General features: G+C 36.2%; 2 protein-coding genes across 2 annotated transcripts; one reads left to right on the forward strand and one right to left on the reverse strand.

Annotated features, from left to right (window-relative positions):
* Positions 1 to 828: 828 nt before the first annotated feature.
* Positions 829 to 5228, reverse strand: LOC149480273 (uncharacterized). The gene has a single exon (XM_089706639.1). The coding sequence runs from the start codon at positions 5203 to 5205 to the stop codon at positions 3808 to 3810; it is 1398 nt and encodes a 465-aa protein (XP_089562765.1). The 5' UTR covers positions 5206 to 5228; the 3' UTR covers positions 829 to 3807.
* Positions 5229 to 5731: 503 nt separating this feature from the next.
* tw (Protein O-mannosyl-transferase 2) lies at positions 5732 to 13464 on the forward strand. The gene is made up of 16 exons (XM_089706626.1): positions 5732 to 5986; positions 6058 to 6138; positions 6863 to 6947; positions 7199 to 7303; positions 7434 to 7542; positions 7614 to 7702; positions 8489 to 8677; positions 8884 to 8990; positions 9621 to 9813; positions 10067 to 10267; positions 10569 to 10679; positions 10761 to 10890; positions 11501 to 11649; positions 12221 to 12377; positions 12684 to 12827; positions 13089 to 13464. Exons 1-16 carry the CDS (start codon positions 5961 to 5963, stop codon positions 13304 to 13306), a joined length of 2094 nt encoding a protein of 697 aa, XP_089562752.1. The 5' UTR covers positions 5732 to 5960; the 3' UTR covers positions 13307 to 13464.
* Positions 13465 to 14009: the final 545 nt, after the last annotated feature.

Genomic DNA, 14009 nt, shown 5'->3' on the forward strand with positions numbered 1-14009 from the left:
GTATCAGTCAAGCGCAGATATCTACAACAAAAAAATGACACACACAATATATAGAAATTCCCAACACCAGGTTAATTTAATTGTTATAAAGGACGAACAGTAAACTATGTACAAAGTATAACATAAAAACTAAAATCCACAATATTTGGACGCTTGATAAATATTCACAGTTTTATTTTGTTAGAGATAATAAATTTAGATATAACATAAACAAATCGAGTACTAATTAATGAGAGGAGGGATTGCATGTTAGTAGGACGAGGAACGGTAGGAGGAAGGTTATCATATAGGGAAGAATTCTTTGTACAGTTAAAAAAGATATGGTCCAGGTCAGCTTCATCAATACCACATTCACAAATTGAGTTGTCCCTCACCCTGATTTTTGCTAGATGCACTGGAGTACTTGCGTGGCCTAGTCGAATACGGCAGATCGTAGAGGTAACACCTTTGGGGATGTCCTTATATTTAAAAAACCATGGTTTTGGAGGAATATCATTTTGTATAGAGCGGTAGAATTTGCCCTTACTTCTACTTGACATAGACCAAAAATCCTTCCATGTTTCAAAAAGTCTAGGGCGCGCAAGTGCAACAATGTCATGTGAGTATGTAAGTTCATGAGACTCTGATGATATATTAATGGCTGCTTTAGCACACAGGTCGGCGGACTCATTACCTGTGATACCACTGTGTCCAGGAATCCAAGCCAAGGTAACATCAATATCATTTACTTTGCATTCTAACAGGACTTCTTTTAATTTAATAATTACCGGATATTTCACCTTTGAACGAAATTGATTAGAAGTCAATGCCTGTAAACAACTTTTGGAGTCTGTGAAAATAATCGATTTAGTCAGCTTATGAGATAGGACGTAGAGTACCGCTTCTAACAGAGCTAAAGCCTCGCCCACAAAGGTAGATGTTACTGGAGGGCATTTACGACACAACATAATGGCAAATTTTGGCATCCAGACAGCTATACCCACGTTTTCAATATCAGAGGTTTTTGAAGCATCAGTGAAAATTGGAGTCCATCCATTCCAATTTTCAGCTAAAATGCTGTTGAATTTATGATTGGCGTCGGGGGATTGTTTTGAAATTTTAAAAAATTCAATATTTGGGCGAAAAAGAAGGGATTCAAAAGGAGAGCAAAAGATAGGATTGGAGGGGGATTTATACAAAGTATAGGGTAATGCTAAAATAAATGAGTAGGATTTTAAGAGGGGGAACGCTGAGTTATTGTCAACTAAACCATGTAAAATTTGTAATCTAGCAAGGAGAGGATGGGAAGAATTTTGAAAAAGTTTCCAAATAAATCTATCACACAAGTACTGTTTCCTAAAATGAAGAGGGGGGTCACCGGATTCTATTTGTAAGGCGTTAATTGCTGTGGATCTCATAGCACCTAGAATAATCCTTAAGCATTTAGATTGGATTCTGTCCCAAACTTGATTGCCGGCCTTATTACATGGTTCCAATAAAAATGAAGCATAATCAAAGTGGCTACGGACCACAGCATTATACAGGAGCTTCTGAGAGAAAGGGTGCGCGCCCCAGCTAACTCCAGACAACGCACGCAAAACGTTAACGCCTTTCTCACATTTCTTAGCAATGTAATTTGAATGGACTAATCCAGTCATTCTGGAATCTAAATATACTCCTAAAAATTTTACATTATCATGAAAAGGGAAGGGATCATTATTATAAAAAAGGTTTAAAGGAGGAACTAATCTTTTGCGGGTGAAAATTACACAAGAGCTTTTTGAGACGGATAAAGATAGGCCATGTGGGTGTAACCACTCATGTAGGTAGTAGAGCGCACTATTTAAATTACATTCTATTTCAGATATAGAGGATGAACTGCAGTATAACGCAATATCGTCGGCATATTGTAGGATGTTGCAAAAACTATTTACTGATGACTCCAAATCATAGGTGTACAGGCTATATAAAAGGGGGCTTAACACAGATCCTTGCGGGAGACCTTTCCAAATGGATCTCGGAGAGCTTAAAGATCCATCAACTCTTACTTGGATTGATCTGCACATAAGAAGATTGCAAATGAACCTTGTTAACCTCTCGGGGATACTCAGCTGATGCAATTTTTGCCTGAGTATTGGAAGAATAACATTGTCATAAGCACCTTCAATATCTAGAAAGACTCCAGCAAGGAACTGCTTTTTTTTAAAGGAAATTTGGATATCAGTAGTGAGGACGGCAATACTATCTAAAGTGCTAAATCCCTTGCGGAACCCAAATTGAGATTTAGCCAGGATATTGTTATTTTCAACAAACCATTCTAGCCGGTTTTTTAATAAAATTTCCGTTATTTTACATAAAGTGGAGGACAGGGCAATTGGGCGATAGCTGTTAGGATCTGATGGGTTCTTGTTTGGTTTAAGGATAGGGATTACAATTTGGGTTTTCCAGGATGGAGGAATGAAGCCGGTGGAAAGGAAATAATTTACTAAATCAAGAAATAATACCTTAGTCTTTTCTGTTGATTGGACTAAAAATGAGTAGGGAATTTCATCAATACCAGGAGATGAATCTTTGAGTCCATCAAGGGCACATAAGAGTTCATCCATGGAAAAAGGCGAGTCTAGGTTATTTGTGGGAGGGAGAAAGGAGGGTGAGGAGGGAAATAGGTCAGAGGCAGGGACGGTGGTAGGAGCTAATTTATTTATAAACTCATCTAACCAAAGGGAGGTATTGTTAGAGGTTAAGGAAATTGGGGAATATGACTTTCTAAACCTTTTAATTTGTTTCCAGACTAGAGAAGGAGGGGTTTTAGGAGAGAGGGATTCACAAAAATTTAGCCATCCAGAACGCTTTTTGGAGTTAAGAGTTTTTTTCGCATTAGCTGAAATCTTTTTAAAGTTTAGGAAATTTTCTGGTGTCATACTAGAAATGTATAGTTTTTCCGCATCAGATCTTTGGCGAACAATATCTGTACATTCCTGATCCCACCAAGGAGTAGAGGGTTTATAATGAGATGGTTTTTTCTGAGGGATATTAGCATTGGCAGATGAAAGGATGGAGGATTCAAACTGGGAATAAACAAGCAATACATTATTAAATGAAATAGGGGGAAAAAGATTAATTTTAGTTTCTAAAGAGTATGAATAATTAGACCAATTAGCTTTAGACAGGTGGAATTTTAGAGACGGAACATATTGGGCTTTGGGGATGTTATGGTCAAAGGAGAGGAGGATAGGAAAATGATCACTCCCATGGGAATCAGGGAGAGTGGACCAATTACAGGACAGAGATAAGGAGGGGGAAGACAAGGACAAATCAACAACACTTTTAGGATTTTGATTAGGTAAAACAATATGAGTAGGGGAGCCATTGTTTAAAATGCATAAGTTGAGATCATCAAACAGTTCTAATAGAGATACAGCAAATAGGTCGGACTTATGGGAGCCCCATGAGGTGTGATGGGCATTAAAATCCCCCAAAATTAAAATAGGACCGGGGAGAGAGGACAATATATAGTACAAATCAGGAATTAAAGAGGAACAAGGTTTCGAGATATATATAGATAAAACAGTAAAATCAAAAACTTTTGCTGCAACAGCATTGATATCCTCACTATGATTGGGAATAGGGATTTGGGAGAAGGGGATACATCTTTTAATAATCAGAGCAGCACCGGCATAACCGTCGGCTCTGTCATTGCGTAAGCACACATAATTAGGGATGGTAAAACGAGTCTTAGGAACTAACCACGACTCAGATATGGCAAATATCACAGGGTCGTATTCGTTAATAAGGCTGATGATTGAATGTTTCTTTGGTCGAACGCTTCTAGCATTCCATTGTATCAGGCTCTTCGGAGCCATTATTTAATCTGATAGTGTCAAGAATTCTGAATAACATTTCTTTCACGTTGTGCGGTAAGTCGACATCACTACATGTTTTAATGATGTCATAGAAAAATGTCAGGCAGGAGATGAGGACGTTGCTCTCTCTTTGAGATCTGGTAATAGGGGAAGTGCCTGATAAGGCACACCCGTTTTGCGGTTCTAGTTGGGGATCTCGAACAATGTTATTATGGGTTGCTTTATCATAGCCTTTTCCAAGAGGAGCTCTAGGACGAGGCATATAGAAAACGGTTTTCTTATAAGAGGACGAGGTAGGGGAAGAGGGCGGATTTTGTGAAGAGTATGTAATTGAAGAAGAAGGGGTTTGACGGGTTGCATCAGCAAAGGATTTGCGGGACATGGGGAAACGTAGGGAAGCTTCGGAGTAAGAAATGTTTTCCTCAGACATAATATGTTTTATATTTTTTTGTCTTGAGTGTTCAGGACACACTGGGTCCGTAGCAAGATGGGAACCTGAACAACTGATGCATGAAGCGGCAGACTCAGAAACATTGCAATCAATGCCATCATGGTCCTTTGCACACCGGAAGCAGCGAGGTTTTGATCGGCACTGGGATTTGATATGCCCAAACCTGCAGCACTTCCGGCATTGTATAGTTGGAAGTTGGTATTTCTCGATAATTAAGGAGGATTTATATAGGTAGACTCTATCGGGTAATTTTTGTCCTTGTAAAGTTAGGACAACAGTAGTCGTCGGAATCCACTCAGTAGTTTCATCAGTTTTTCGTTTTCGGTTGAGTCTACGGGCCTTTAACACCATTCCGAAGCCTTGGGGGATCTCTAGAGCTTCTACACATTCTTGCATGGAAATGTCAGTAGGAACTCCTCTAACTATTCCCATGCGAGAAAAATTATAGGTAGGGATGGATGCAGTAAGATTGTTATTACTCAATATTGGATTATGACAAAACTTGTTGGCGTCATCAGCATTAGAGAATTCAACAGAGACTCGATTCCTACCTATCTTTTTAATGCCATCACGTTTAATATTATTAATACCATTAGTAACTAAAAGTTGGCCTACCTTTACAGATCTCAAAGTTGAACCAGAAGCAAGATCAGTTTCATTTTTACATAAGTGGACAAGGAATGGGCCAGTGTCTGCTTCCGAATACCTTCTTTCACCTTCAGATAGCATAGGGTGAGTATAAACTGTCTGGATAGATGCCGCTATAGGATTAATCTCCACAGAAGTTTTTTTTAGTTTTGAGACGTTTGAAATATCATCGTCCAAATGCCTTTTGTGAGGAAGGCGAGTCTGTACATTTTGGGAGGGATCGTTAGGATCAGGAGGATCCGGCGGATCCGGAGGGATATCCATACTTAGATTAGTATACTTACCACTAAACACTATACAATACAACCACCACCAATAAAAACAAAAAAAATCGTAGCTTGAATGAAATATACACCAAATAGAAAACTATAATGAAAAATTTTTCAATAACACGTGCTTTCACTACCACAAACAAGCATCGACCATCAGAATGATTGTTGCAAAGTGAATTATAAACATAATCTGACATTTGACAAGTGACAAATAATGACATTAGACATAAGACAGCTGCTGCAGCATGCAACAGTCATCCGTCAATTTATTGAATGCCCTTATTACACCTCCCTAAATTTAGCCACTAAAAATGAACAACTCATCATCTTCACTACACGATTTAGTTTCTCAATTCAGGACATAGTACTCAAAAGCTTTTAATTTCATAAAAATTAATGACCTTGTAAATTTCGAGGCTAAATTTAGGAAGGCGTATTAAGCGCATTTCGAGGCTAAATTTAGGAAGGTGTATTAAGGGCTTGTGTCAATGTCAGTTTTGTCACCTGTCAGTGACAGAAGACATTACCAAACTCAAAAGTCAAAACACCGTTATTTGTAAACTGAATACATACCACATCATAACTTTCTATTTTTCTAAATCCTACGTTTATATTCCTAAAAAAAACAGAAATTAAAGGCCACAGTTTGTATATATAAGCAGTAGTATTTATAAAAATATTATCCAGCTGAAAAGGAATGAATAGACTGCAATTTTTACATTTTATTATGATCTAATTTGAAACAAAATGACAACGAAATCTGTTACTAAAATGTATTAATATCGTCTTATTTAACATAAACTTGATAATGTTATAGTTTATTTAATTGTTATTTATATTTTAGATGGTGGATAACATTCGGCATTATATGTGGTGCGACTTTCTTGACTCGATTTTACAAAGTATTAGAACCAGACCATGTGTGGTAAGAAAGGATAATTTATGGATTATTATTCAATACATATTTAATAAAACATTAAAATGTTCACACATGTTTATTGTGTGGAGGGTAACAAAAAATAATACTAGAACTTTAAAGCAAGTTGTAAACTCTAATAATACTAAAGCAAGAGTTAATAAGTTTTGTTTACTTGTTAAAACCAAAAAGAACGTGATTTTTGCTTACCTATATGTATACTACTTTATATTCCGTTCCAGCCTTTTTAGACGTCCACTGCAGGACATAGGCCTCCCCCAAAGATTTCCATAACGACCGATCACCAGCGGCCTGACTCCAGCGGCTCCCCGCCACTTTGATCAGGTCGTCTGTCTGGTGATTCTTAGCACCCCTTGCCCGGCCGTTACCATGGCCGCTACCGTAGCCAGGAATATATATAATTGCCGTGTGGTGCCGGCCTAGTATAGCACTACCCCATCTCCACCCGTGGGTGTCGTAAAAGGCGACTAAGGGTTAACTACATGCAAACGGGCAGCAGCGTTATGCATGATCTCCACCTTCAACTGCGCTCGCCAACCCGCCTGCCAAGCGTGGCGAGTATTGGCATTTTTCCCCCCAAATAGATTCACATAAAAAACAATGAATAGTACAACTACTACTTTATATTATGTATATATTATTATTTTACGTAGGTATTACCCACATATATTTAAATATATGCTTTAAATAAGATTGTTACATATTTTTCCAGTTGGGATGAGACTCATTTTGGGAAAATGGCTAGTTGGTACATAAATAGGACATTCTTCTTTGATGTACATCCACCATTAGGAAAAGTGAGTAAACAATATTTTAAGTCTAGTCTTTGCCACCTTATTGATCATGAATATAAGCTTTGCAGCAGTTGCGCACTATCATACTTTCACAAGACGTAAAAAATGAAATCAATCTAAGATATTACCATGTCTAAAAAATTAAACATATTGTAAAGTGTATCAACCTCTGCAGCTTATCACTGAGACATTAACAATAAATTAAACTTCTCGAATATGTAAGCTAGTATTATTTTACATATTTGTGTTGACAGATGCTCATTGCCCTATCTGGTAAGCTGACAGGGTATGATGGCAAATATCCATTTGAAAAGCCAGGAGACAAATTTGATGGTGCTAAATATGAAGGGATGCGGATTGTTAGTATTTATTTTAATACTAGAACTTTTTAAAGCAAGACAGAAAGAACTGCTTATTATTTATTTTATTTTTAATTTTATTTAACTTTAACAGTATGTATCCCATTAATAAATATTTAATTTTTTTTAGTTCTGTGCAACATTGGGTGCTCTTATAATACCTTTAACATTTTTGACAATATGGGAGATGACAAAATCCCTTGATTCAACAATAATTGGAACAATGCTATTGCTTTTTGGTAAGTGCCTTCAACCAAAATATTATTGTTTTATTATACATAGATTAAAATATAACATTACTCTTTTTCAGATGTTGGCTTCTTAACTTTAAACAGATATATTTTATTGGATCCAATTCTCTTATTTTTTATGAGCTGTTCTATGTATGGAGTGTTTAAGGTGAGTCAAATTTTGGATTTACATGTAAATTCTCATCATTCATTATAAAAAAACTACATAAAGTAACAGCCGTTACAGCCATACTGTACTATGAAGAAAAATATTTAGCCATCAACAACAAATTGAACATAATTGTCATAATCATCTGACAAAACGAATCTTAGAATATTATGCCGAAAATTTCATAGCAATTCACCTGGAGGTCATAATAGTTGTTTCACTTTTGTTATTGTTAATTGCCTTAACAAATGCGGCATTATTCTTAGATTTCATTGTTTGTATGACAATGGCCTGTCTCAGTAACTAAACACATCATTGCTACACATCTGTTGTAGGTTACGTTTAAGTTCTTGGTGATACGAAAATTGTAGAATTGTAGAATTTATCATTTTGAAGTTCATGCTTTTCCATAATACAAATAAAAAAATTATGTAAATTGTCCATCATTTTATCTTACAGATGAGCTTAATAAAATTATTTTTAACAAAAAACTGAAATGCCTTTAAATTGTATTTTCTTGTTTGATTTTACGGGATTAAAATATCATGAATAAATCGCATTTAAAATCCGTTAAAATCTTTAATTTCTAAATGCCTTTAAATTGTCACGAAACTGACCTAATTTAAATGAAACCACACAGTGTTGAAATAAAAAAAGAATCATTAAAATCGATTCACTCAGTCGAAAGAACTTATATAACAAAGCCAAAAAGGAATACAGTGTACAATGTGCATGTCTGAATACTTTTAAGCTGGCCCTAAGCTTAAATTATAATTTTTTCCGCAGGTTAGATCTCTAACAGAAGCTGGCCTAGCACCATTTTCTATTCGAATGTTGATATGGCAGCTGTTTCTCGGTGCATCCCTCGCTTGTACCATGTCCGTGAAGTTTGTCGGCCTGTTTGTTGTGTTATTCGTCGGTCTCCGGACTATAGCTGATTTATGGAATATTCTAGGAGATTTATCACAGCCAGTTGTAAGTAAATACATTGAATTAAAACAAAATAAATGGCCATTAACAACTATTTGAAACAGGCCATGCTACATACAAGTAGACGAGATTAAATTAATACAAGTGTATTTCAACATGAAATAAGATTTGACTACATTTTTCATTTTTCCGTGTGTTTGTTGCCTATTGCATTTCATAAAAACGTATGTTCCATTATTATTCATTCACAGACTCTTACTGTTAAACACCTGATTGGCAGGAGCTTTACATTAATCATTTGGCCCATCATGCTATATGTGTTTTTCTTTTGGATTCACCTGACTGTACTTAGTAAAAGGTAAGTGTATGTCATTATTTATATTTAGATGTATAAGATTTTTTAGAATTTTTTCCATATATTGTAATGGCCTTACTAATAAAAAGTTAAACAATGGATAAATTTCTACCATAGCTTTGACCTGTACCCCTAGTGTGAGTTTGATCGAGTACGAAACGTTACTATCGCGTCTGCGTCACAGCCGAATTAGTATGGGAAATCGAACAGCGCCCCTAGCGGACGGAAGCTTTGATTCCCCATACAAATTTCGCTGTGACGCAGACGCGATAGTAACGTTTCGTACTCGATCAAACTCACACTAGCCCCTCTGCTCTTGCTCACATGAAACGTCAATCATAAAAACAAGACAGGTTATTGCAATAACTAATCCATTGCATAGCGAATGGGTAACATTTTATTAGTAAGACTGTAACATTGTAACTACAATACAATTATGCATAAAAAATTAATACAGTAATTTGGCAAATAATTCAAACTTTTAAGCTATCTAGATTGTGTGTAATTAGCATTTAAAGGGTTCTTTTCTAATTTAAACCGAATCTTTATATAATAACTTCAAAAATATACATACTATTTATGAGTTAAGAATAAAAATGTACATAAAATTACAATGCGTCATTTGTATCGCAGTGGTAATGGCGACGGTTTTTACTCATCCGGTTTCCAAGCTCGCCTCGAAGGCAACAGCCTGCACAACGCTAGCGCACCGCGCGTGCTTGCGTACGGCGCGTTATTAACACTGAAGAACCATAGAACGGGGGGAGGGTACTTGCATTCACACCACCACCTGTATCCGCCCTCGGCTGGAGCTCGTCAGCAGCAGGTAGGCTTATAAAAACGATAAAAGTGCACAGAAACATGTCTGTAAAAAAAAATCGGCGTTTGAAATGCTTTTACAATGCAAAACATCCTAAATAAACGTAATATCGTATTCGCGAAATTAACTCTCACAGACGTTTAAAAAAATAAAAATATACATCGATTGTATTTTTTTTTTGTAAAAAATTTAATTTCTACATATGTTTATTGTTTTTTTCTTCCGAAAAACGCTCCAATACAACAAAAGCGCATTCCAGATAACCACATACACGCACAAGGACGACAACAACAAGTGGCTGATAAAGCCGTACGACCGCGAGACGGTGGACGGCACGCAGCTCGTACGCAGCGGTGACCTCGTGCGGCTCACGCACGCGGCCACCGCGCGGAACTTGCACTCGCACCGCGAACGTGCGCCCGTCACGCCCAAGTTCCTGCAGGTCACCGGCTACGGGGAGGTGGGTTGTGCACACACACACACAGAAAGACAAACACATACACTCGACTACATACAAATAGACAAACACACGTATACACGCACGTACGCAAACACATACGTTTTTTATTTTTTTGAAAAAATAACAATTACTTTGCAGACAAGTATATTACTATTAACTTGGATAAAAAAATCCATGTGTTGATAGTTTTAGGTGTATTTTCACGTACAGCCTTCTTACTGTATTTTACTTGTTGCTTATTTATGTAATAAAATAATATATTAAAATTAATTATTATTGTATAATGTTCTATTTAACTCAGGATGGTATTGGAGACGCGAATGATGTATGGAAAGTTGTTGTATCTGGTGGAAAAGATGGCGACGAAATACAAACAGTGCGCAGTAAACTTATATTCGTCCACTATCTGCAGGTAAATATTTGTTCTTTTTATTGATTTTAGAATAACATTAAGACATTCGGCTTACTTTTATTGACATTATTTTTCTTACAGTCTTGTGTGCTAACAACGACAGGCAAGCAACTGCCAAAGTGGGGCTTCGAACAACAAGAGGTGGCCTGTAATCCCAACTTGAGGGATAAAAATGCGTTATGGAATGTTGAGGATAATATCTTTGATGGATGTGAGAGGATTTTGATTTACGTTTGCATGTGACTTATATGGGTAACGGTGGAAAGAGATAGCAAGGCTAAAATATTAGATTTTTCTACTGGACTTTTAACTCTTACAAAACGGAAGAACTTCTAATAAATCATTTGAATTTGAATTCTAAAAAATAAAAAATTGTCTTTTGGTAAAAAAATTCTGTTTTGACTCGATGTTTAATAATTGTTTATTGAAATATTTATTATGCTGGGGCCACACTAACGTCTAACGTCTAATGCCCTTTATCGCGATAATTATTCCGATAATTTTTAAGGCGTTAAGTGGGTTAGCCACTTGAACGGTCAACGTGAATGCCGATTGTTGGCGATAAAAACGGCGTTAATTTTACTAAAATTCTAGCAAGATGGACGTAGTGTGACCGCTTCATTGCGTTAATTCTCGCGATAAAGCTATCGCCTCGCCAAACGGCAATGTTAATGCCGTTGTTAAATAATACTGGCTACACCTAAAGTTAACGTCCATTATCGCGTTAATTAATGGCATTTCCCGTTAGTGTGGCCCCAGCATTAGAATGCACATTACGTTCATATTATGGTCACAAAATTGATCATTTCTCTTATTTTCAGTACCGAAAATGAGTTTTGAGTCGTACGCATCGGGCTTCTTCGAGCGCTTAGTGGAGTCCCACGCGGTCATGTTCCAAGGAAATGCGGGTCTCAAGCCCAAGGAGGGCGAAGTCACCTCGCAGCCTTGGCAGTGGCCCATCAACTATAGAGTGAGCTATTATTATGAAATCAAACTTAAACTAAAAAAATATACGTTTGAATTTTGTAAAAAAACGGATTATTATTTGTAATGGAAATATATTATTTAAAAAATAAATATTTTTCTTAGAATATTTAAAGAATGAACTGTTTAAATTTAAATATTGCTTTATAATAAATTATGAATCATAATTAATAAAAATGAAGATAGGAAACAGTATTAAGCAATTTTCCGTAAAAATATGATCAATGTGTAAAATACGGATTTGCTTCAATGTTCAATACGAATAACTGTTCTTTTGGTTTAATTTTATAATGGTTAATTTAATTGGTTAATTTTATAAGTAACTAGCGGTCCGCCCCGGCTTCGCCCGTGGTACATATTTACGTTTTCTCTACATAAAAACCATCCTCGTACTTCAAGGAATATAATAAAAATAGAATTATCGAAATCGGTTCAGCCGTTCTCGAGTTATGCGCTTACCAACACATTTTGCGATTCATTTTTATATATAAGAAGATAAATTGGTTAATTTTATAAGTTTATTAACTTTTATTAATTTGTTATTCCTCCATCACTAGGGACAATATTTCTCAGGCAGCGCATACAGGATCTATCTACTCGGCAACCCAGTGATCTGGTGGGCGAACTTGGCCTTCCTTGTGTTGTTCTTTGTTATTTATGTTGTGAATGCTATAAGAGAAAAACGGGCGGAGGCGTTTGGGCGACCGTTGCAAGGTAATTTGGTTAAAGAAATAAGAATTATTAAAGGGAAACTTCTTTGGGCGCGTTGAGAGTAAAATTTCAAAGTTGCGTCATCGAGTAAGGCGACGATTTTTGTATCTTTGAAATTGCCATAAAATTTTCACTTCTGACACGTTTGCTCGGCACACACGCTTTTTTTAAATTGTATGCTTTTATTCAGTTGTGAAATAAGTCATAAGAATTCTATCAGATTGTGAAAAAGACACAAATTGCATATGAAAATACTCACTTACTAATTATAAAAAAAAATATTTTAATAAAGATTTTATTGTTTTTCAGTGGATCAAACACGTTCTCTACTAAACGGAGCGGGCTGGAGTTTCGTTGGTTGGGCCCTGCACTATATTCCCTTCTGGGCTATGGGACGAGTACTATACTTCCATCATTACTTCCCTGCTCTTATCTTCAGTTCTATGCTAACTGGTAAATATGTTATAAATGTTATTTATTTAAACATGTAGTAAATTTGGTCACTTTGAAAATTTTAATGAGAAATGGTTTTAAATCATGATTTGTGTAAACGTAAACCTGTAACCAAGCATTTATTAATGTTGAAACAAAAAGCTTTACAATAATTAAATAATTGATCAATAACTTGATTTTGATTGACTTAATTTTTTTGAAAAAACTTTAGTCATTCAATACATAAACAAACGAAATAAATAATTAACATATTTTTTCCAGGCATCCTCACAGAGTATCTACTACGCAGTATACAAAGCTATCTCAACCGAGACGCAGGTAGAACGCTATACCACACAGCTATGGGTATAATCCTGTCAGCGACTGTATATAGTTTCTATCTATTCGCGCCACTCGCGTACGGCATGACGGGCCCACACTCAACAGAGCCTAACTCCACCATGAGCGGCTTGAAATGGCTTGATACTTGGGAGTTTTAATGTGATATATGTATAAATATAACTGAAAAAACACATGTTAATAAGATAAACTAATAAATAATTCGACTGAATTCTAATTGAGAACTCTAGTTATAAACTTAAGAAATATAAATATAATTATTTGTGGTGCTGTATTTAGTATATTATTAATTTATTTAAGACTAGCGGTCCGCCCCGGCTTCGCCCGTGGTACATATTTACGTTTTCTCTACATAAGAACCATCCTCGTACTTCAAGGAATATAATAGAAAAGAATTATCGAAATCGGTTCACCCGTTCACACGTGATGCCGTGACAACGCGAAACGGGTGCGGACCCGCCGCCTTTTTATAGCTCCCGCCGCGAAGCGCGTCGAACGCGGCAACTGATACACAAAAATAATCCTTATGGCATGTAATTCACGCGCGATGACTTATAGCGTATTTCATGTATAACTTTGGTGTTTCTACACCGATTTACATGATTCTTTTACTATAACCTATATAGCCCAGGAGTATGAAGAATAATTGTGCCAAATTTCGTTAAAATCCGTCGTGTAGTTTTTGTTTCTATAACGAATATACAGACAGACAGACAGACAGACAGACAGACAGACAGACAAAAATTTTACTGATTGCATTTTTGGCATCAGTAGCGATCCCTTATCACCCCTTCATAGTTTTTTTTTAAATATATTTCATGTACAGAATTGGCCTCTCTACAG

This window comes from Colias philodice, chromosome 18 (assembly GCF_061535455.1).
Source record: "Colias philodice isolate Cphi_HAF_F1 chromosome 18, ilColPhil1 Martin Lab GWU primary, whole genome shotgun sequence".
Lineage (NCBI taxonomy): Eukaryota > Metazoa > Arthropoda > Insecta > Lepidoptera > Pieridae > Colias > Colias philodice.